Source organism: Oryx dammah, unplaced genomic scaffold (assembly GCF_014754425.2).
Source record: "Oryx dammah isolate SB20612 unplaced genomic scaffold, SCBI_Odam_1.1 HiC_scaffold_28, whole genome shotgun sequence".
NCBI lineage: Eukaryota > Metazoa > Chordata > Mammalia > Artiodactyla > Bovidae > Oryx > Oryx dammah.
Window position 1 is genome coordinate 55,676,991 of NW_024070212.1, and position 24,291 is coordinate 55,701,281.

The window sequence follows — 24,291 nt, forward strand, 5'->3', positions numbered from 1 at the left end:
ATTCAAAGGTGGAATCCCTCACATTTGGGCTGACTCTCTGATATATTTTAGATAACAAAATGCAGCGGAAGAGATTCTGTGTAAGTTGTGTGGCCACAGAGCTGCAGTTTCTGCCTTTTTTGCCTGGAACACTTACTCTTGGGATACAGTTGCCATGAGGAAAAACTCAGGTATCACAAAGAGAGCCACATAAATAGAGGGGGAAGAGGTCTTAGACCCTCAAGTGAACCCACCAAGTCACTAGACATATAAAGTCATCATGGATAGTCCAGCTTCAGCAACAATCCGGTTGCAACTTAGAGAACCCAGGTACTGCCACATGGACCAAAAAAAACATCCAGCTGAACCCTGCCTGAAGTTCAGAACAAATAAAACAGTGTTGTTTCAAACCACTAAGTTTGATAAAACAACAAAAGAAAACTAAAACAAACTGGAAAGAACACATACAATTTGGGGGTGATGGGGAGGGTGGTTTAAACTGTGACAGTTGAGAGTTCTCATACCTCACTGAAATTTCTGGGGTCCAAATGGTCTTGGATATATTTGCTTATTCCCTCAAAATGAAAGTAGTTTCAATTTGCGTCCCTTTGGATCATGATGTTGCATTGGCTAGGGTCACTCATTCAGTTGTATTCACCTGGGAACAAGGCTGTGACTTGAAAGTCAACTGGCCCACAGCTCTAGCACCTCAGGTGAGAGGCTCAAACAGCTAGGATCTGGCTAAGTCTCCTTCCTCAGCAGGGTAATTTGATTTCTTATATGGTGCCTGGTTTCCAAGAAAGGAAAGCAGAACCTTCTAGGTCTCCCAAGGCCTAGGTCTGGAACCAGTCTAGGATCACTCTTTAACTACACTGTATGTTCAAATTCAAGAGGAGGAAAAATAGACTCCATTTGTGACATGTGTACAGGTCTGAGAAGAATTGTTTGGAGGCCATCTTTGGAAACAGTTTATTGTACCACCAAGCTATTTTTTAAATTGCTTTTTTACTTTGCTAAGTATTTCTATTCATCAAGTATCTTTAACCTATTATTTCATTGTTTGCTGTTTTACATTATAGTGTACATTTGGTGCCATGAGGGGAAAAAAAACCTCCATAAATTTTATCTAACACTGCTGAGAGGGAAAAAAAAAACACCAAACATAATTTTTATCCAACTCCACATTGTTGCATCCTACACACAAAAGTCCCACTAATGAGTTTAATGCTTATTAGTCATTTGATGTCTTAAAATGCTTTATATCAGAGGTTTGCACACTATGTCCCATAGGCCAAATCTATCCTGGTACTCATTTTTGTAAATAAATTTTAGTGGAGCACTGACAAGCCATGTGCTTATGTATCTTCTATGGCATCTTTTATGCAACAGTGACAGAGTTAAATACGATAGAGGCTGTATAACCCACAAAATTGAAAATATTTACTGTGTGACCTTTTCAGAAAAAGTATACTGGCCTTTGCTTTAAATTATGCAGAAATCCTGGGCAGATTGTTTCACAGGTGGTCAAGTATTTAATGATTAATCAAGTATTTGGGGAAATTGGGGTTTTTGATGGACTGGAATGTTTTACCATTATGTAAAAATGGAATAAAAGATATTTCTATCCGAAAGTTCCCTATCCAACTAGATTTCAGGAACAGATTAGAGTCAGACGATGAGGGATGCCATATTTACTTTACCTGAACAATTCAGTTAAATAGGTCAATTTAAGAATTTTATGTAACCACTTTGAGATTTTTGTGAATGTTTCCTCTTGAATGTTTATCAGTTCAGTTCAGTCCCTCAGTGGTGTCCAACTCTTTGCGATCCCGTGAATCACAGCACGCCAGGCCTCCCTGTCCATCACCAACTCCTGGAGTTCACCCAAACTCATGTCCATTAAGTCAGTGATGCCATCCAGCCATCTCATCCTCTGTCGTCCCCATCTCCTCCTGCCCCCAATCCCTCCCAGCATCAGAGTCTTTTCCGATGAGTCAACTCTTCTCATGAGGTGGCCAAAGTATTGGAGTTTCAGCTTTAGCATCAGTCCTTCCAAAGAAATCCCAGGGCTGATCTTCAGAATGGACTGGTTGGATCTCCTTGCAGTCCAAGGGACTCTCAAGAGTCTTCTCCAACACCATAGTTCAAAAGCATCAATTCTTCAGCGCTCAGCTTTCTTCACAGTCCAACTCTCACATCCATACATGACCACTGGAAAAACCATAGCCTTGACTAGACGGACGTTTGTTAGTAAAGTAATGTCTCTGCTTTTGAATATGCTATCTAGCTTGGTCATAACTTTCCTTCCAAGGAGTAAGCATCTTTTAATTTCATGGCTGCAGTCACCATCTGCAGTGATTTTGGAGTCCCCCCAAAATAAAGTCTGACACTGTTTCCACTCTTTCCCTATCTATTTCCCATGAAGTGATGAGACCAGACGCTATGATCTTCGTTTTCTGAATGTTGAGCTTTCAGCCAACTTTTTCACTCTCCTCTTTCACTTTCATCAAGAGGCTTTTTAGTTCTTCTTCACTTTCTGCCACAAGGGTGGTGTCATCTGCATATCTGAGGTTACTGATATTTCTCCCAGCAATCTTGATTCCAGCTTGTGCTTCTTCCAGCTCCGCGTTTCTCATGTTGTACTCTGCATATAAGTTAAATAAGCAGGGTGACAATATACAGCATTTATACAGGTGGTAAACAACAACAACTTATAATACCAATATAATTTAAATAAGTATTTTTCTTAACAAAAGCCTAACTTCTGTGTACAGTTGTTTTTCTAATTATGACAAGTTAGCAAAGTTAGCTAGAATCCTAGTTCAGTGCTAAAAAGGCCCCAAGAATTATGTTTTTTGGGCTTCCCAGGAGAGGGCTTCCCAGTGGCTCAGCAGTAAAGAATCTGATTGCTAATGCAGGAAACACAGGAGATTCGGGTTCAACACCTGGGTTGGGAAGATCCCTTGGAGTAGGAAATGGCAATCCATTCCAGTATTCTTGCCTGGAAAATCCCATGGACAGAGAAGACAGTCCATGTGGTGTTGCAAAGAGTCGGACAGGACTGATACGAACCATGATACAGCCTATAAGCCATGCCGCAACTAGAATGTGTCCACAGCTGCTAGAGAAAGCCACTCTGTTCTCATCCCAGCTCAGATAAGGTTCACCAAGGGGGTACATAGAATGCTGAATATGGATTCTAATGTTGCGATTTTTACCTAGCTGTACAGTCTGAAACAAAAGCTTGTGGCTCAGAAAGGGCTTCCCAGGTAGTGCTAGTGGTAAAGAACCTACATGCCAATGCAGGAGACAAGAGAGGGGGTTCAATCCCTGGGTGGGGAAAATCCCCTAGAGGAGGGCATGACAACCCATTCCAGTATTCTTGCCTGGACAATCTCATGGACAGAGGAGCCTGGCAGGCTACAGTCCATTGGGTTGCAAAGAGTTGGACACGACTGAGGGACTGAGCATGCACGCTTGCCTCAGTTCTACTTATCCTTTTGTTTTCAGGTGAGAAGATTAGCTCAGAGAAATTGACTTGCCAAAGGTCATGATCCATCAATTAGAGTAGGTACTTAAATGTGCAATTCCTAGTGCTTTTTAACATTTACATATATGGAAGTTAATGTATTGTGAACTTGTGCTGGGGCTGGGGGTGGGGATGGGGGAGCATTGCTGGAATCATCAACGGAAATTGTTCTTTAGTGAAACCAGTAAGAGTTATGCCACGGTTAAACTGCTCAGTTTTGATAGTTTCTTTATTTGTGAACCTAATGTGATACTCACTATTTTTAACGTTAGGTTGAAGCGTTGGATAACCTTTTTATTTTTTAACTTTTCCAAGTAGAATTTTGCCTTGTTCAATTTATAAAAGTATCAGATTACAAATAATCGGAGACGCGAAAGATGGCTGGGAGGTAGCCGTTCGGCTCTCTCATTTAACAGGACAAAACAGAAGCCCGGAGAATTACCTCGGATAAACGGCTTTTAGCTGTTTACATTTACAGCGAACTTTCTTAAAGTCGCGATTGCCTTGTTTTTTTTTTTCAAATTTCCCCCTTTAAAAAACAAAAGGAGGGCACTTTAGATGATTCAAGCCTAGTGTCAGAAGATTTGGAATGCATCGGCCTTATTTCCCTTTCTGGGTGAACTCAACAGTTAAGACTCTTGGTAACTATACACAAGCGCTGCCCTTCTCTTAAAACAAAAGGTTGGGGGTGGGGGAGTTTACCGGGAGAAGCAACTCGGAGACAGGACGCCTCCCCCGCGCCCCGCCCCCTCACTCCCGACAACAGCAACAGACGCCGGCGCTCGCTTTCCTGAACTCGGCCAATTGGCTGCGCCGCTGCGGGCGACCGAAGGGGCGGGGCGGCCGTTGCCAGAGAAGCTACTTGCTGGTTACCAACCCGGTTTTGTCCCGCTTGCTCCCCGTTGGGGATTCTTCCACTCAGGCCGTTCTAGGAGTTCGCCTGCTTCCGGAGTCGCGTCCTTGCCTTCCTTCCTAGCTTTCATCCACTGCACTGCCCCCCGCATCCTGCTCCCTGCTGGCCCACTCAGGGCTGGGGAGCACAGGTATGCTCGCCAGGGTTTGCACTAAAGTTTACCCAACGTCAGCCTTCCGGGCCCTAGCGGACCCAGCGGCGGCCTGACGTCACGGCGGCGTGATGACGCAGTGGTGGAAGCGACGGTCTGCATTTGGAGGGGAAAATTTTGGCTTGCGCGGCGGAGGGTCGTTACCTCGGGTGGCTTTAAGGGTCCGGGTTGGGGCCGTGGCCGTGGCCTTGGTGAGTTACGGAAGTGAAAGGCGCTCGCGTCCACCCAACACTAACCACAGCCCCTTTCTGCCTACACCTCCCACTCGCATCCTTGACTTGGGAAAGGCAGCGAGGAAGGGTGTGGTCCCTGGAACAGCCTGGCAGATCTTAGTGAGTTGGGCTTGTCCAGGACGGAGACGTGATCCTGAAGGCGCTGGTAACGGCAGCGCTTCTTTAGGAAATACTGCTCCCTTACGTATTCGGCTGATGTTGAAGTGCCCGCTATATAATATACCGGACTCTAGTTGGCTCCGGGGCTCCTTTAGTAAAGAATACTTCAGGCCTCGGGAAATCATTCCTTTTCCAGGGCCCTAGATTTCCAGCCTCTATTCTTTAAAGTGTATGGTTTGGACAATTCACTAACTTCTCTGGTTTCAGTTGCCTTATTCGTAAAATGAGGAATAAGTCACTTTCGAGTGGTTGTAATAGGATTTAAGTTAAGCAATGTCAGGTTTTGAGTAGATGGTCGGTAAGTGGGGCTTGTTCAGGGAGAAAACCACAGCCAGACTTTGGCTGGTGTTGGGGAGAAAATATTGCAAAGAGAGTTTCCCTATCACCTCACACACAGGTTTCCGTTGTTTTGGATGCATGAGGGCTTCCTTGATGGTTCAGTGGATGAGGTTCTTGGAGTAATTTTAAGTACCGTTTGGTTGGTTATGGTTTAAGGAATAGACTGCAGAAAGCCTGTCTACTTTTAAAGTGAGTTTAATGCCGTCCTGCTTACAATAGGATTGTCGCGGTCATGGTTGTTACGGTCCTTAACAGCTAGGTATCCATTTTCTTCTCTTTTGCTTATTTCAAAATTGATGTGTATTAGTAAGGTAGTTTTTGCATCGAAAACTCCCAAAGGTATGAGAAAATGGCTTTGTTTATACCGCTGCTAATCACTGCTTAGTTTGTGCAAATGACTGAGACCCTAGAAGCTGGGTATAGCAATGAGGTTAACATAACATCTATTCCCTTGGGCACAGTTCTGTTGGAAGTCAATGATTGTTCCCCTGGGCTCTGGCTTTAGTAGAACTCAGTCAGTTTTTTGCTACATTGAAGATGATTTGTAATAATTCTGCAAGAATGAATTTTGAAAGAATTATTTTGAAGTTGAGTTGATTCTGTACAGATATCTCTGAGAAGGAAAAAATAATACATTTATTTTTGAAAATTTTTTTGATATGGACCGTTTTTGAAGTTTTATTGAACTTGTTACAATGTAGCTTTTATGTTTTGTTTTGTTTGGCCATGAGACATGGGATGTTAGCTCCCTGACCAGGAGTTGAATCCATGCTGCCTGCATTGGAAGGTGAAGTCTGAATCACTGGACAGCCAGGGAAGTCCTAATACACACTTTTAAAAGATTTTCTTCAAACTGGTCTGTTAATTTTTTACTTAATGGGATAAGCGGTCATTTTCTGCAACTTAAATGTTGAGCATCCATTCATGAGTAAATGAGGGGTTCAGTTCAGTTCAGTTCAGTCGCTCAGTCGTGTCCGACTCTTTGCGACCCCATGAATCGCAGCATGCCAGGCCTCCCTGTCCATCACCATCTCCCGGAGTTCACTCAGACTCACTCCATCGAGTCCGTGATGCCATCCGGCCATCTCATCCTGGGTCGTCCCCTTCTCCTCCTGCCCCCAATCCCTCCCAGCATCAGAGTCTTTTCCAAGGAGTCAACTCTTCGCATGAGGTGGCCAAAGTACTGGAGCTTCAGCTTTAGCATCATTCCTTCCAAAGAAATCCCAGGGTTGATCTCCTTCAGAATGGACTGGTTGGATCTCCTTGCAGTCCAAGGGACTCTCAAGAGTCTTCTCCAACACCACAGTTCAAACGCATCAATTCTTTGGCGCTCAGCCTTCTTCACAGTCCAACTCTCACATCCATACATGACTACTGGAAAAACCATAGCCTTGACTAGACGGACATTTGATCATTTCCATACTGATCTCTTGCTTTTCCTGTATTCTGATTCCTTCATTGTTTTCCGTGGGGTTTTGTTTGTTTGTTTTAATCACCAGCAGGATCAACTTTTGATTTTTTCAAAAATTTTTGTTGCAAGACATGTTGAAATTTCATCTCTCTTGGGACCTATTTCTACTCTCCTCCATATGCCTAACCTATTTTCCAAAACACCACTGGGTTTATCTTTAAGAAATGCACTTCTGATCTGGCATTCTCCTGCTTAAAATTATTTAATGGTCTGCCTTAACCTTTTGGGAAAAAAGCTCTTGAACTTTGCATAGAATTACTGCTTTCATGTGTCCAGTCAGTCTCATCTTTTGCCAAGTGCCCTTTCAAATCATGTTCTGTATGATTCCTTGTTCTTGCTGGTACTTTACTCTCTATCTGGAATGCCTTTTTCTTTTCCCTTTTGCCAGCCTCAGATGCTGCTGGACTCTACTGCAGATTCACCTCTGGGAAGTCTCCCAGGATCCTGCTCGTTGCTTTCAGGGTCCCCAGTGAGTCCCTTATAACCGTTAGCATGCTGGATTTTAGTTGTCTGCTCTCTGTCTTCTCTGGGGCTTCCTAGGTGATGCTAGTGGTAAAGAACCTGACTGTCAATGCAGGAGACATGACACATGGGTTCGAGCCCTGGGCCAGGAAGATCCCCTGGAGAAGAGCCTGGCAACCCACTCCAGTGTTCTTGCCTGCAGAATCCCGTGGACAGAGGTACCTGGCAGGCTGCAGTCCATAGGTTCGCAGAGTCAGATACAACTGAAGTGACTTAGCATGCTCACAGTCTTCACTCAATTTAGACTTGTCTGTGCCTTCAAGGAGCTCAGTCTTACTCATCCTTTATTTCCTTGTACAGAACAGTTTTCATTTCTAAAATATAAACTGAATTTATAAGAGTATTATTAAAACACAGAAGTTTGTGTGTTACTTTCAGCTGTGTAAATTTTATATTTTAGTATCTGCTGGCTTTTGCTTCAAAACTGAGTTCCACCACTTCCTTACTTATAAACTTGAGCAAGCTATTTAACCTTTCTAAAACTTGGTTTCTTCACGTGTAGCTTTGGGATGTTAATAGAAACTGTGTAGGGTTTTTGTGAGGTGATGTTATAAGGTAAGTTAATGCTCTGTTGATAAATGGCAGCATGTCCTTATGCTGTTCATGTGTTGAAGGGAAAGAAAATGTTTTATTTTTATTTGATAAAAGGATACTGACTATTTAGGGTGAAATGGTACTCTGAAGACTTTGGTCCAGTCTTCTGGGTAATTGGGTTCTCTATGAGGCCCACTTGATCTCTTAACTGTTTCAGGTTGAATAATAAATTATTTGCTCACCATCACTTATATATTGGAACCTAACCTATGCCTTTCACTGTATTATGTAATTTTTGAGGGTAAAGAGTGACGAGTATATTGCCTTCACAGATTTAGTAGCCATTTTAAAATATTACCGTTTATATTGCAATTAAATTCTAAACTGTATAGTTCTGAAAATATTATTAGATGTTTAGGATTCTTGGTGGACTGAATCAGTGAGAGAAATATTTTGAGAAGGAGGGAGGACTTGTGCCTTGAAAATGTGTATGTATCCTTTATTTACAAATCAGACACTCTTCCTGTCAACTTTTTTCTCAGTATTATCCAATCTGCAACCCTTTTGTTTTTAAATTCCTTTATTCATTGGACAGAAGCATTAGCTAACTTTCAAAGTTAATCTCTGTCTATATATATAAAAAAAGGTTTTTTTCAATTTTGATAGCTTTCACTCATAAGATCTGTTTTCCATCTCTGGCTATTTTTACTCTGCCTAATACCAAATACCTTTCTTTTTTTTTTTTGCTATGGAGTCCAAAAAGCTATACAATTACATCTCTAGTAAACTTTTGACTAGTGTTTAGTGAGGGAAATGAGTAGCATTTCTGTATCTACTTGATGTTCTTTGCTGAATATTTCATAGTGAATATTTCAGTATAAGCTGCATGCTTTTGTTTGACGCTAAATGGAAACTAGTTTTCCAAGGGTTAGTATTTGGCAAAACAAATATGAAATATGCAAGATTCATATGCTTTTCTCTCCAAAGAGGTTAGTTTTGAATGCATATTTAAAGCTGATTAGTTTGTATAGAACAATATAGGTGCTATGGAATGTCATGGACTATGAGCTTTCCTTTCTGTGATCATGGCAGCATCATGGTCCCTGAACAGCCATCGCTCAAATGCTTCTTATTGGCCAAAATGGAACATAGTTTAGTGAATGTAGCTGAGTTGCCAGAAACCCATGACCACTCCTGGAAAAGGCTTTAAATATATGCCTTTTGGGTAGAAGACTGAAAGTCATTTCTATATAGGAAATTTAATTCTTTAACCATTAAAAATATTTAAAAATTGCTGTTCTTTAGGGATTTGATCATTAAAAGTGTGTGTGCAGAATACATGTCTTTGTTTCACCATGAGCAAATTGGACAAAAGTTTAATACATTTGTAAATTGGCAGTTTATTCTACACAATTGATAACATTTCCTTGTGAAATATCTGCTCTTTTTCCATGCAAAAATACATTTGGTGCACCAAAATGATAGCTTTTTCTTTTTTTTATAAAGGCAAGACTTTTTATGTTAAAGAAAATTATTACATTTTTCAGCATACATATGTTTCTGCTTATAGTATCATCACAACACAAAAATAGTGGAGTACCTTGGAACCTTTCAACAATATTTTGAGAAGTTCCTGTATTCCTATATATTATAAGTGAATAATCCTATATTCATTTCCCACAAAGCCAAGCAAGAACTCAGTTAAAGTACTAATACCAAGCTGAATCTTTTTTAAAAAATATTTCTTTTTCTTTATTTATTTGCCTGCATTGAGTCTTATTTGCCACATGTAGGGTCTTCGTCACTGCATGCAGGATCTTTAATTGAGGCATTTGGGATCTGGTTCCCTGGTGGCTCAGACGGTAAAGCGTCTGCCGGCAATGCGGGAGACCTCGGATCGATTCCTGGATCCCCTGGAGAAGGAAATGGCAATCCACTCCAGCACTATTGCCTGGAAAATCCCATGGACGGAGGAGCCTGATAGGCTACAGTCCATGGGGTCGCAAAGAGTCAGACACGACTGAGCGACTTCACTTTCTTTCACTTCACTTTGCCTGACCAGAGATTGAACCCAGGCCCCCTGCATTGAAAGTGTGGAATCTCAGCCACTGGACACATGGAAGTTCTCAAACTGAATCTTACCTCATAAAATGTTTTCAATAAATTGAGGATCCTTATCCTCTTATACCGGTTTGTAAACTTTTGTTTTAAATATATGAATTTATTGTTCTTTTAGTGATCCCCAGAAGATGACTCAGGGGTGAATAGTTATAAAAAGCATCAGTTTTAATTCATCATATTTCTAAATTACGCCAAGCCTTGAGCCCTCTCCTTCAGTTATTGCTTAGCTTTTACAAGGCTTATAGGTGCTAAGGATTCTAGTAAAGAAGAACTTTTTCTTGAGATTCTGTTGTACAGAGAGACAGATATTTAAACAAGTTAATGGACAAAAGATAAGTACCAAAACTGAGCAAATGAGTAGGTGATAATTTCCTTGATTGCAGTGACTTATCCAAACATATTCGTTTTCATCTTTAGGTTTGGTTTTTCATTGATTTTGTATATTCATGAAAGAAAGTGAAAGTGAAGTCTCTAAGTCGTGTCTGACTCTTTGCGACTCTGTGGACTGAGGCCCATGAGGCTCCTCTGTCCATGGGATTCTCCAGGCAAGAATACTGGAGTGGGTTGCCATTTTCTTCTTCAGGGGATCTTCCCAACCCAGGGATCGAACTCCAGTCTCCCACATTGTGGGCAGACTCTTTACCATCTGAGCCACCAGGGAATGCCTGTATATTAATATTAAAAAAAATTTTTCTGGACTGCCAGTAGCTCAAAATATTGTTATGCCCTAATAACAGATGTTGCATATTTGTAGCAGTCACGTAAATCATCTTAGACTATATGTATCTTATTCTGCATTTCCATTTTGACATGAGTTGCTAGTGTTTAAAAAATATGAGCATACTTTCATTGGCCTATATCCTAAATATCTCTCTGATATGTAGAACCTTCAGACAAAAAAGAGATACATTTTTTACAGACATTTTAAATTTCTGAACTGCTAATTAAATATTGTGAATACTTTTCAACCTTTAATCTCACATCCATCTAAAGATCTGAAAATTCTTGAACACATGTATTTTATGATACAGAAAATTAAAAATAAATTACAAGAAGGTAAAGTATCTCTGCAAAAATGCAGAAGACCTTGAGTAGGATGTTTGATTTTGTATAAACAGAATTAGGGAGACACATGTCCATATATTAGAATTGTGAAAATACAGTGCTAATGATTGCCAAAGCACTAATTCATTACTTAAAATGGAGTAGCTTTGAAGAAATTCATAAATGTCATAAATTTAAAATTCACATTTTAAAATGACATCTCCAAATTTGAGAGAAAACAATTAGAGTATTTAGTAAGACTTAAGATGTAATATCATCTGCCCATTCAGTATCACCAAAGAATACCCTAGATTGAACTTTTTTTAAAAAATAGGATTTATTTCTAGAAATAAGTGAATTTAATGTTGAAAAGTCTACTTAAAAAAAAAAACCTTTATCTTTGCAGCTACTGTTGCCAAATACTTTCAAAAGTATCTTAAAAGTTTACTGTTACAGGGATGAATAACATTCATTTCTTATTGACTAGATCTAACAAAACTGAAATTGATAGTTATGCCATGACTTTTATGTCCAGTTTCTAGTCTGTTTGGATCAAGATATTATTTTAATAGTTCAAGAAGTTCAAGAAATAGACTAATAGTAATTTATACATTCTTATGAGTATCTAGAAAATAGTGACTTTTTGGAAACTGGCAGTTGGTAATTGTTGAATGATTGTACTATGCAATTTTGATACAATTTTAAATTAGTATCACAATGAGTAGCAGCTACAATTTGAGTTTTGTCTGTGAAATATTTTTCTTTTATGCATCTTTAGGATTTTTATCTTATAGGGTAATAACAAAAAAAAGAATCTACTGAAATGTTTAATAATGAAAATATTTCCTAGGTTTCAGCTTATGTGGAGAACTTGCTGTGGAAGCCACCTATAAATCCATTTAATTTATGGAGGAGACTGCAAGTGATGGAAATCATTCAGAAGAACTCTTTTCCCATTTTGAAAGTAGATCAGAGAAAGAACATTTACCAGAGGATGCCAGTGAAAGTCATCTCAGCTGGTATTCTCAACAATAGCAGGGGATAAGTTAATTTTCTTGATTTCAGGGTTTCATATTTTGTCCATATTGTAAATTATTTGAATAAAATATAGCATTCTTTCAAAGATATCATCTAACAGTCTAGTAATTAATATTTATTTAATTTGATTACAAAGTACTCATGTAGCAGAATGTGGCTGTTTTGGAATTTTAATGAAAGCAATTAAAATTGAAAAAATTACCTATAAAAATTTATAAAGTAGATACCTTTTTACCTAAGATAAATGAAAATATAAATACCATGTAATATTGGAAATATAGTTAATGAATACTAATTCACTGTCAGTTGGTATATTGCTATCTAAAAGATACCTGTCATACTTTGCTTCTTTGGTATGGGGATGCACTTGTTTTTTGTATGACTCATTGCTCCTCAAAGTGACAATCTTAAATATGTTTGGTCATATATAATTATTTTTGACTTTCTGTACATGGTTTTTAATAATGATAATTGTCTTTTGTAGCCAGCATCTTCCTTAGGCCCATCATTTTAAGCCAGTGGTACTTAAGAATACAATGTATTTCTTAGAGACATAGCCTCTAAGATGCTATGTCTAAGCATGCCTCTAAGATGCCTCATTGTTGTTGAGCTATTATATTATGTTCCATAGAAGAAAAGTGGTGTCAATTAAAGACACAGTGCTTTCTTGGAATGCTTGGAATTTTATTTATAAATAGTGTAGAAGCCCCTTCAAAGTTATACTTAGATTTTTGTCCAAATGACTCTGCTCATATAAAGATTAAATGAAATAAATTAGTGAAGGTATTCGCAAAGCTTCTTTATACTCAGAATCCACTTCTTTGAGTCACTTTTTAACTCAAAGTTCTCTCTGCTATTAGGAGTATTAGTGAAATGGTATTTCGTAAGCACATCTATATCTGAAATGAAAATTATTGGTGATAGGCTCTTACTTACAGTATACAGAAAGCCTACCTTGGAATCTTGCTTCCAGAATGTTGCTAAACATTCTTACTTCAACAGCTCCTTCAAGCCACTCTTTCAAGCCCTCTATGTGACCCTTATTTGCTAGAGGTTAAAAAAGTGCTGTATCCCATCTGTGGGATATTCTTCATACTATTTGATGCTCATTCTATAAGTTTTGGACATGTACAGGAGAGACAGCTCAAGACAGCTTCCAGACTGACAAAGATTATTAAGAAGCATCCCTATTTCGGGATGTAAAAGTATGAACTTCTTGTCTACCCCCCAAAATGTATTTTATAGTGATACACAGTAGTGTAGATAAAACATAACCAAGAAAGCAAATATTACCAGTTTCACTTTAAATGATAATGTTTTATAAAACCAAATGTGAAGAATTTTTAGGTGTCTGGAGCAGTTTAGTTTTTTGTGTTTCATTTGTTTCGCTTACACATTCTTCTGGAGGAATTTTTTTGTGAAGAACAATAGATTTCAAGAAAGGATTGGGAATAAGGGCTAGAAAGTCAGATCTTTTGTTTTTGGACTAGGGAGAAGGGAGGGAAGAAAAAAGACACACACTCACATAAATCATTTTACAAACTGGAGAACAGATGTTGAATAATTATCAAATAGCAGAGTGATATATTGCTGTTGGTAGTCTTCATATCTTAACATTTTAGAAACTGTCTTACCATTTATAGTTAAGTGTAGAAAAAATATGGAAGTATAGAAAAAATTCATACGTTTTCAGTGACAGTTTAGAGTTAAATTTTGCAGATCAATTTATGGAACTGTAATACTTAATCAGGCTATGCTTAGTTTGCACAAAAAAGGATAACAAATTTATGAAACAGTTTTAACCTAAATTTTCTTTGTGCATAGCCTAAAGCAGGACATCCAAAATGAGAAGACCGAATTGGAAGCATTGTTTAGGGAAGCCGAGTTAGCAACTTGTTCTGCAGAATTACTTCTGCCATTATTTAAGGACACCATTGAAGAGATTAGTTTTGAAAATGTGAGTACTTGACTAGTGAACATCTAATAAAATGAGGAGCTAGGATAGTACTCAGAATGCATTTACTGAGGTCTCATATCTTACAGTAATTACGTTCACACACTGGTATTTGATATAAAAAATGTAAGTTTATCAGTGTTCTTTTTTCCTATGTCATTAATTGCAATTCTTTTCATCAAAGATAATCTCAGGAATGCACTTGATGAGAGGCCAGGCTAGAAACTGTGTACCTTGGTGCTTGACTTACCTGGAGTTGAACTAGAGCCAACTTCTCTCAAGAGTGAATTTAAAATATTCTGAGATGAAATATATTTTCTATAGTACTATGTGGAATAAAAACCTCTATTCTAAAATTACAGTATACTAAAGTTTGAGTTAAGGGCAAAAAATAGATTGTATAATATTAGTTTTATTATAATAAATTCCTGAAATACTTTAGGGTTTAAGCCCTTATTTTGATTTCATTTTACTTTAGTGTACCACGTAACAAATACTATTCACTGCTATAAACTTGGCAAATTTTACTACTATGTGCAAAAGAGGGCCTCCCTGGAGGCTCAGTGGTAAAGAACCCACCTGCCAATACAGGAGACCCGTGTTCGATCCCTGGGTCAGGAAAATCCCCTGGAGTAGGAAATGGCAACTCACTCCAGTATTCTTGGCTGGAAAATCCCATGGACCAAGGAGCCTGGCGGGCTACAGTCCATGGGGTCGCAAAGAGTTGGATGTGACTTAGTGACTAAACAACAGCAACATGTGCAAAAGAATGATTTTTTTTTACTGGGAAAAAGTATTCTTTGCTAATAGTAGCATTACATTTTAGAGTGTCTTAATGCAGTGTCTTAAAATGTGTTTGTGGCTCTTATATTTTGTCAGGCTAATCTTTTCTGCATCCAATTTGAAGATTTCTAAACAGATGGAAATATTAACAATAGAATTAGATACTTAAGCATGTAAAACAAACTTTAGAACATCTTCTTAGAAAGACAGAATATCAACAAGAAATACTAAGCACTATTTCAATAGTGATATTTCTCACTTGAAGGGTATATTGGTTTTTGAACTGTAGAAATTAAAATATTGGTATATTTGAAATGGAAATGATTCTTGAATTTTTGTTTGAAATGACAATCATTAACCCCCACTTTCAGTGTTTCATGAGTAGTTTTACATGAAAGCAGCATATTTTATAGAAAATACATTTTTTCCTTTTGAATTTCAAGAACTTTCATTATTTGTTTTACTTGATTTCAGTTGATTACTATAAAAACTCTTGGAATTTAAGCTCTTGTATTCATTTTTACTTATGCATTCATATATTCCTTTCTTAATGGTTTTATTTAGATCTAATTCACATACCATACAGTTCACTGGTTCAAAGTGTGCAATTCAGTGATTTTTGGTATATTCACAGGATTGTGTAGTCATCACCATCAGCCTTGGAGCATTTTCGTAGCTGCAAATAGAAACCCTTAGCCCTTTAGAATTTTGCTTCTCATCCCCATCTACCCTTTCTTTGTCCCTTATCTGCTTTTTCTGTATCTATGATTTGCTGATTTCACATATTTTTTATCAAGTGAGTGAAAGTCACTCAGTTGTGTCCCACTTTTTGAGACCTCATGGACTATATAGTCCATGGAATTCTCCAGGCCAGAATACTGGAGTGGGTAGCTTTTCCCTTCTCCAGAGGTCTTCCCAACCCAGGGATCAAACCCAGGTCTCCCACATTGCAGACAGATTCTTTACCAGCTGAGCCACAAGGGAAGCCCAAGAATACTGGAGTGGGTAGCCTATCCCTTCTCCAGTGGATCTTCCTGACCCAGGAATCGAACCGGTGTCTCCTGCATTGCAGGCGTATTCTTTACCAACTGAGCTATCAGGGAAGCCCTGATATTTCATATAAATAGAATCATGGTATGTGTGACCCTCAAAGTGAATAAACATTCTCTGCATTCTCATTTAAAATATCTACATGGAGTTCTTTTATTGATTTGCTATAATTCTTTAAAACATTTCTTTTTGCTAGACTTTAGGCTGCTTATAATTTTTACCTGTTTACAAACAGCATTGTGAGCCTCCTTTGTATACAAGTTTCTTGTGATTTTTATGTCATTGGCTTGTACTTTATGAGGCATTATTTAGACATTAATTTTGTAAATTGTGGACAAAAATTGATTTGGAACACTTAAGCAAAAATCTTTCTGGTTTTTAACTTTAAAAAGCTGAACTATGCATAGTAGTTGTCCATATTAATTTCCTTGGAAGGCAGCTGTGGTCACCACTATATGCTGCACCACATTAGTTTCTTCAGTTCAGTTCAGTCACTCAGTCGTGTCTGACTCTTTGCGACCCCATGAATCGCAGCACGCCAGGCCTCCCTGTCCATCACCAACTCCCGGAGTTCACTCAGACTCAGGTCCATCGAGTCAGTGATGCCATCCAGCCATCTCATCCTCTGTCATCCCCTTCTCCTGCCCCTAATCCCTCCCAGCATCAGAGTCTTTTCCAGTAAGTCAACTCTTCGCATGAGGTGGCCAAAGTACTGGAGTTTCAGCTTCAGCATCATTCCTTCCAAAGAAATCCTGGGGCATAAGTGATGCTTAATCCACTTTCTGCTATTGTGTAGAGAAATATAGCTTGTGAACACTGATTTATAACTTCTTTTTTCCACAGAGAGGGGAAAGTTTATTCAACTTGTTAGAGAAACTAACTGATAATGAAAGTGAAAACATTGTAAGTCTTTTATGCTTGGAAGTCTAGTTTTCTGAATTTTTTTGTTTATATGCTGGTTAGTTTTATAAAATTAGCCAACATTACCCAGGTTGTGATATTTCTAACTTTTACATTTTATTTATCGAAGAATCTTAAGAACAAGGTACTTGAAAAGGAGACCTATATCCAAGAACTTTCTTCTTTGTTTCAGAATGAAAAGGTAAGCAAATTTTGACCTTAATTCATCATATTTTCTTAATATTGACTCCTTCTTTCCCTTCTTTCCATGTTGGCCTCCTGTTTATCCTCATAAATAGACACAACATTTTTTAGGTTATTTGGACATTTTCCCCAGTTTTATATCAAATATAATATCTTAATTTTTTAAGTTGTTTTTTTCTTTTTAGATTTTTATGATGCTTCATTCAGGGTACTTGGCATAAGTCCGGGACCTATGTATAAATATATATTTCAGTTTTAGTATAAATTAAGGTATTTCTGTGTTTGTAGGATCATTTTAGACATATCCATGATTTTACTTAGGAGGATAGATAGGAACTTGTAACAAGAGATAATTAGGAGTTATTAAAAAGGGGAGTAGAAAACATCCCCTTGATTTTATATAAAATCCATTCGTAATGGGATTGTTGTACTTTGCTCTTTAGCAAATTTTTAGATAATATCCAAGTACTGTAAAGTTTCATATTGTAGAGAAATACATCAAATAACACATTTTTGTTTTGTTTTCTCTTCTAGGCAAATGCTTTGAAAGCAAGCCGTTTTTCACAATCAGTGAAAGTAGTACATGAACGACTGCAGTCCCAAATTCATAAAAAGGAAGCAGAGAATGATAAATTAAAAGAACACATAAAGGTTGTAAATACTCATCCATTTTTATAGTTTTAAGTGCTAAAAGTAATGAATGACAGTATAGTCTTAATTCTGGAATTTAGTGGTTTTGAAAGAATTCAGTTTAAGTGTTGCCATGGGAAATTCATATTTGAGGCAAATCTTAACATTTCTGGTCTTTCTAAAGATTTGGCTCCAGATCCTAATATGAAAATGCTATCTCTCTTTAGTACTGATCTAGGAAGAATTTGTAAAGATTGAATTACTTAAAAAAACTCTCCTATTATTAGTTACGTTATATTTATTTGGAAAAGCTATTAAATATAAGAGAAAATTAAAATAACCTAAAAATACTGAAGCTATTAATATTTGGTATACAGTCATACCTTTTATGTGCCTATAATATACTTAAATACTCTTGCACTTATTTAATGAAACAATAATGTTTATTATATTGTTTTTGTTACTAATGATAATAACATTAAGATCAGGTAACCTAGCATTGGTGTTTAGATAATCAAGGAAACTGTTATATAGCTTTTTTAGCAGGGAAATTAAGAGGAATTCTCTGGTTTAAACTGCATAGTTTAAATATTCTTGTGGAAGCCTCACAGTCACTTTGAGGTGAGAGTTTGAGGTTGCTATGGTATGACACAAGCTAACTGGATCTACTGTCATTTTTGCCAAAGGAAAAGAAGCAGTGTTGCCACTTTTGAAAGAGAAGTGTACAAAGACAAACCCCACTGAGTGTGAGGACTTCTGTGCTGGATTTCTGTTTGCTTTTATCTTCCTGAATCACGGCAGATACCTGTAGCCCAGGCACATGTTTTTCACGACTGCATATTGAGGGTTGTTTTTTCCTTTAGTGGCAAAAAGCTTTTGCCCATGAAAGAGACATTAAGCAGACTTACGTGAGACATAAATCTTGTCTTTTGTCTGCCATTAGGTGCTTTTTAGCACTTTCCCTGAGATTCCCTGTGTTCTTTGTGTCCGTGTCTTAGGGCACTGCAGATGAACTAGAGTTGAAATTGTACTGCGCTGTCATGGTAAATATAAGAGAATACATGTAATTTAACATCTCAGATTATCTACTACAATTTCTTTTTTTTTTTTTTTAATTATGTCTTTAAATAGCAGTTGGGGAAGTTCTTGAAAATATTTTCTTTAGTTTAAAAATGAAATAGTAAAAATTTTTTAAAGTTAAATTTGACAGTCCTTTTTATATTCATGATATTTAGGAGAGCAAATATAAAGCTATAAAATCCTAAGATTTTGCCATCACATTCACCTGTCTATTACTTTGAGTTTACATTCTCTTACAAAATTCTATTATTTAGAAATAATTAGAAGTTGAATTAGCTCATGGATTTTTTTTACATTCCTTCTAAGACAGTTTTGGAATTTATTTAGGGTTGACAAGTTTTGTTGTTTTTTTTTTAACGAATGCATGCACAGTGAACTAACTCAGTTTGCCAACATAAACCTCATTTTTTTTAGTACTGTTGATGACTCAACAATTTTATTGGGTCTTTTAAATTTTTTAGTTACATTTTAATTCCTTGAGAACTACCTTGAAAATACTTTGAACTCATTTTCTTTCTAGATCTTTAAAATATGTCAACTAGAGTTAGAAGATTTTCACATTTTAGAAGAGACAGAATAATTATCTTTATAATGTACTGCAAGTATAATTCTTTGGAAAAAGGAAAAGGCAAATAGTTGGTTTAAAATATATATCCATTCATTTGGCAAATGACTGACGGGGTTATTTTGAAACTATAAAAATAATTTGATAGTTTCAGCACACTTCCTAATAGTGGTTGAGCATGGGATTTGATAATCTAGTAAGAAAGTCCTGTGGATCCATGTTCAAAATAAATCTATTTCACCCTTAGTGATAAGTGTGCCTGTCATTCATGATGTGATGATGACACCCTGTGGTATTTTAGAGAAAGTACAGCGGTTTTTCTTGGGTTGGGGAGGGTTCTTCCTTTCTCTAAAGCTGATTTAACTATATTGCAGTTTGTTTTCCCCAACTACTTATTAAAATGGGGTTTTTTAGTTTACAGAGATTTTTAAAGACTAAGAATGTTTTGCTTCTCTTAGTTTGTGAAGTTACTTTTTAAAGAGATCAAGCCTTTGGATCTTGTTTAAGATGTATCTCTTAAACTCATTTTTACTGAAAGTTAAGTGTAGTTTTTTGTTGATCATAAGGTAGAAAAGCTCCATCATTTACTGTAACGCCTTTTTTTTTAAAATTAAAATGATTGTCCAGGAAATGGAAGATTAAAACTCAAATTCTTTAATAATTTTGCATTATTTTCAGAAACACACAACTTTTAAGAAAGGTAGAAACGTTAAAACCTTAAGTCTTTAAGTTCTTAGTTAGTACTCAGGTGCTTTAAAATACAAAGTTTTAAGATAATTTGAAATGAAAACATGAGTTATCACACTAAATCATATTCATCATTGACCCAGCCTAATATTCTGTATTTAGTTATATCCCCAAGAGATATGTAAGGAGTTATGTCAATTAACATTATCAGACTCAGTGGATAAAAACATGCCTTACCTTTGCGTAAAAAGATAGCCAAATATCTTTTTACCCTTAATGACTCTTACTGATCTGGTAGTCGGTTCTTGAACCCTGTGTGGTCTTAGAATAATAGCTTCAATAAACTTACTATTTACTGGTCAAAGTAGTACTTTTGTTGTCTTGATTCAGCTCTCAAATGTCAAGACTTCCACCTTAATTCTAGTAAATTAAAATATAGCAAATAAGTTTTTGTTTATCTCATCTATACTCTTCATGATCTATAGATTTTGATTATATATCCTTTAAGCATTTATAATTTGAACTAGAGTCCTAATATATTTGGGGAGCTACTGATTCCTTTGAGCTTTATGTACCTACTGTTTGAATTGTCTCCGGCTTAATTACTTTTTTTTCTTTTTTTTTTGATTTGCAGTAACTAGTGAGTGGTATATATAATATTCTAGATGTGAAATTAAAAAAAAATTCTAGTTAATCAAAAAGGTTTTAAGGGAATTAGTGTTTCTGCCATAATCACCAGTATTAGCTTCTTAGTAAGAGTAGTATTAGTTTTATATAGGTTTATACATTTTAAATTTGCACTAAAATAATAAATAAATTTGCATTGTATAACTGATTACAAATAAACATTGGTGAAATCACCTTTCTTCACTGTTTTGCTTTTTACTAAACTTATTAGTCTTTTTCATAAATTCTATGTGGAAGATTACTTATATATTTTAACAATGTTTATGTCAACATTGGCATTCTAAAATAACTTAACTACTGCTGATATTTTTTAGAGTTTAGAAACCCAAATATCAGAATGGAATTTGCAGTTGAAAAAGAGTAAGTATGAGGCTGTAGCAATGAAAGAATCAAGTAGGCAAAAAACTATCGCTCTGAAAAAGGCATCTAAAATTTACAAACAAAGGATTGAACATTTTACTGGAGATATGGAAAACCTTACTTCCCAAATTAGAGAGCAGGTGAGTTATATACATTCTTCCTTAAAGAATTGTTTTATGTACTTAGTTTATGTACTTAACTTCCTAACGCTTAGTATAATTATCTTGTTAGAAAAACTTTACTCATACTAATTTTGCTTTATTCTTTATTTTGAAAGATTACATAAAGTGACAAATTTATGTTTTGAATTACATCAGTGTTTCCTTGGGACTTTATTTAAAGGATATGTAAGTCCCAAAGCATCTGTGATTAACTATGGGTTTTACCACTTCATACATATTGACCCTTGGAAATTTACATTGCATATTAACATTAAATTAAAGTACCGTTAACAAAGGCCCTGAGAAGGCCTTCAGTGTCAAGGAGGGTATTGAATTCAGAGTTCTCCACCACTTAGTTAGCTGCAGAATTCTTTTATTCACAAAGTAACTCTTGGAACTGATTCTGAGGAATACCAGTTTGGGAAATGCTGATTTGTATTATTAGACCATATGACTTTATTCAGTAATTCACTTCACTTAAAATCCATAATGTATTTAAATACATGTGCTGATGTAAACCCACCATGTGAAAGTTATCTTTGGGTTTATTAACAAAGTTGAAAATTGACTTAGTGCTTTGTTTTTGATGAATTATGTTTATTCAATTACCAAATAATAAAATATTTACTCTTTTTAAGTATCATTGGTATCCCATCTCTTAAGAACTTAGATATGAATGAAATGAAAACAGACTTGCATAAATGCTTATATAAACAAAACAACCTAATGTTTTATAAGCTCAACTGTGAACATTTTAAAACTCTTAATATTTAACCTACATTCAGAAGAATTTAATTAGATAAAAATTGTGGGACTAAGTGCAAAATCTGTAAGGCTGAAGGCCTAGTTGAATGCCTGAAAATATTCCTGTGTGTTAAAAACTAATTGAGTCATTAACATTCTTGGGATTTTCTTTTAACTAGCACCATGTCACTCATGCCCCAGATCATAGTATAGGAAGACTTTGCCACTTGTTAACCTGGTGACTTTGGGTAAGGTACTTAACCTCTCTAAGCTTTAGGTTCTTTATCTATAAAATAGGGGATAATAATACTGCCTGTCTCATATAGGAATAAATGAGAAAATATATGTCAAAGCACAGTGTCTGTCAGACTGCATTTTTGCCACATTAACCTCCTTTCTATTCCTCTATTGCGGGTAGTATGTTTGTTTCACTGTTCTATGCTGTTGCCTCTGGCTGTAATGTTCTTCAGGTTCTATAATAGCTGATTGTTTTAAAAATCATTCTGGTATCTTTTTACTTGATATCTCTTCACAGGGGCCTTCCTTGACTACTCCTTTTGAAATAGCCCCACAACAGTTAATCACATCAATGTCTTAAATTTTTTTCTTAGCATTTATTTTATAGGCAAGATTTCTAAATATCTTAATTTATATTCTAATATAATTGCCCAATATATCCTTCATAATGCACATTAGTATTCATTTGCATGTAATATAAAAACAATACTAGTCTTTTTTAAATACGTTAAAAATATTACGGTAAAAATGTAAAAAAAAAATGTCTCGCACATAGTAGAGGTTGAATAAACACTTGTTCAATGATAGGAAAGAAGGAAGCACCCAATAAATGTAAACTGCTCATATCACTACTTCTAAGTCTTCTGATTAGTAATTATTGGCACCGTTGTCATTCTAGTGAATTTGTCTTTCTTTAGAGAAAGGGTACAATGGCTACAGCTCTTTAGGTGAATTTGTAAAGAGCAGATTCATTTGACAGTTATTTGTTGAGAGTCAGTAGGGTGATCTATACAGAATAGCTTGGCATAGAACTATCATATGACCCAACAATTTCATTCTTGTACATTTATCCAAAAAAGCCCCAAAAGCTAATTCAAAAAGATATGCAGCCTAAGTTCATAACAACATTATTTGTAATAACCAAGATATGAAAACAACCTAAGTATCCATTAACAGATGACTGGATAGAGAAGATGTAGTGTATACACACACAGGAATATTACTCAGCCATAAAAATGAACTTCTGCCATTTGCAACAACGTGGATGGACTTGAAGGGTATTCTTCTAAGTGAAAGAAGTCAGAGAAAGACAAGAGTTCAGTAAATATAAAGGGAATTATCTTCAGTAATTATGAAACATTTTTTAAAAATAGCTCCGTTAACATCCTTAAAATGTTGTTGGAATTGTTATTATATGCATATAAAGTAATAGTATTATAAAGTCATTAAAATTTACTTTAAAGTTTTCCTGTGTTCAGATTTGTACACTGAAATTTTCTGTAACACAAGTTTCATAACATAGCATGAGTGTTTCCTTGTTAATAATGTATTTGTTTTTAGAACAAAGCTAGTGTTATTAAATTACAAGATGAGTACTTTATGTATTTTTTAGGAAGCCAAGTTGTCTGAAACAGTTTCAGCTTCCAATGCCTGGAAAAGTCATTATGAGAAAATAGTAATAGAGAAAACTGAGTTGGAAGTTCAGATCGAAACAATGAAAAAGTAAGAAAAAAGAGTCTTTTTACTATTGTATAAGAAATGTTTTCAGTACTTTCCTCTTTGAGTAGTGTATATATGGTTCCTATGAATTACATATGGTAAAGCTATTGTCTGATTTGCTGTGTTTGCTATTTATAATTTATAAACTTTTCTTACTCTACTTTAAAAATACAATAAAAAATTATTACCCATTAAAATGCATTTTTATTCACAAATTATTGATCCTTAAGGTGTCTTAAATGCATAACAAAGAAAATCTGAGTAAAAATTTGTATGTTTTTTATTTTGTTATTTATTATTAATAAGTTAACAGTAAAGAACTATAAATTTGCTTTTGAATGTTTCACTTTCTGTATATTTTCTTCAATTTTTTTCATTGCAAAGTAGTGTATATTATTTCCTTCTAAAGATTATTTATTATCTCACTTGATCCTTTTATTTAACTCTTTCCCAAAATTGTATATGTGTGTGTATGCATGTATGAATGACAGAAAGACAGGCCCACCTGTGGATCATAGTTTAGATGTTTTACTGACTAGCAAAGAGAATATTGTTTTTCATTAGTGTCATCAATGGATAATTATTTCTAATCAGTTACTCAGGTAGAAGTAACCTTATAGATTATGATTTCCTATTTCCTTTGTTCTGAGTGTGATTAACTTTTGAAACTGTACTTTACAAAGAATAACTTCAGAAGCACACTTAAGATACATATT

The 24,291-nt window shown here is 35.9% G+C and overlaps 1 protein-coding gene and 1 long non-coding RNA gene across 9 annotated transcripts in view; one reads left to right on the forward strand and one right to left on the reverse strand.

Annotated features, from left to right (window-relative positions):
* Positions 1 to 2,583: 2,583 nt before the first annotated feature.
* Positions 2,584 to 4,467, reverse strand: LOC120856918. Its single transcript, XR_005719515.1, has 3 exons — positions 4,386 to 4,467; positions 3,951 to 4,037; positions 2,584 to 2,623 (listed from the first exon to the last, which is right to left on the reverse strand). It is a non-coding gene; the product is annotated as an uncharacterized LOC120856918 (long non-coding RNA).
* ODF2L (outer dense fiber of sperm tails 2 like) overlaps positions 4,360 to 24,291 on the forward strand; it is a 37,756-nt gene continuing 17,824 nt past the window's right edge. For 2 of the 8 annotated variants that reach the window (XM_040232405.1, XM_040232410.1), the window contains exons 1-8: positions 4,360 to 4,551; positions 11,846 to 12,014; positions 13,858 to 13,990; positions 16,664 to 16,723; positions 16,851 to 16,922; positions 17,459 to 17,575; positions 20,888 to 21,073; positions 23,469 to 23,578. In XM_040232405.1, coding sequence (XP_040088339.1) covers positions 11,902 to 12,014; positions 13,858 to 13,990; positions 16,664 to 16,723; positions 16,851 to 16,922; positions 17,459 to 17,575; positions 20,888 to 21,073; positions 23,469 to 23,578 — 791 coding nt within the window. In that variant the 5' untranslated portion in view covers positions 4,360 to 4,551; positions 11,846 to 11,901. Of the gene's footprint in view, positions 4,552 to 4,623; positions 4,764 to 11,845; positions 12,015 to 13,857; positions 13,991 to 16,663; positions 16,724 to 16,850; positions 16,923 to 17,458; positions 17,576 to 20,887; positions 21,074 to 23,468; positions 23,579 to 24,291 lie in introns of those variants that run through there. The other 6 variants (XM_040232412.1, XM_040232409.1, XM_040232404.1 and 3 more) reach the window with 5 other exon arrangements.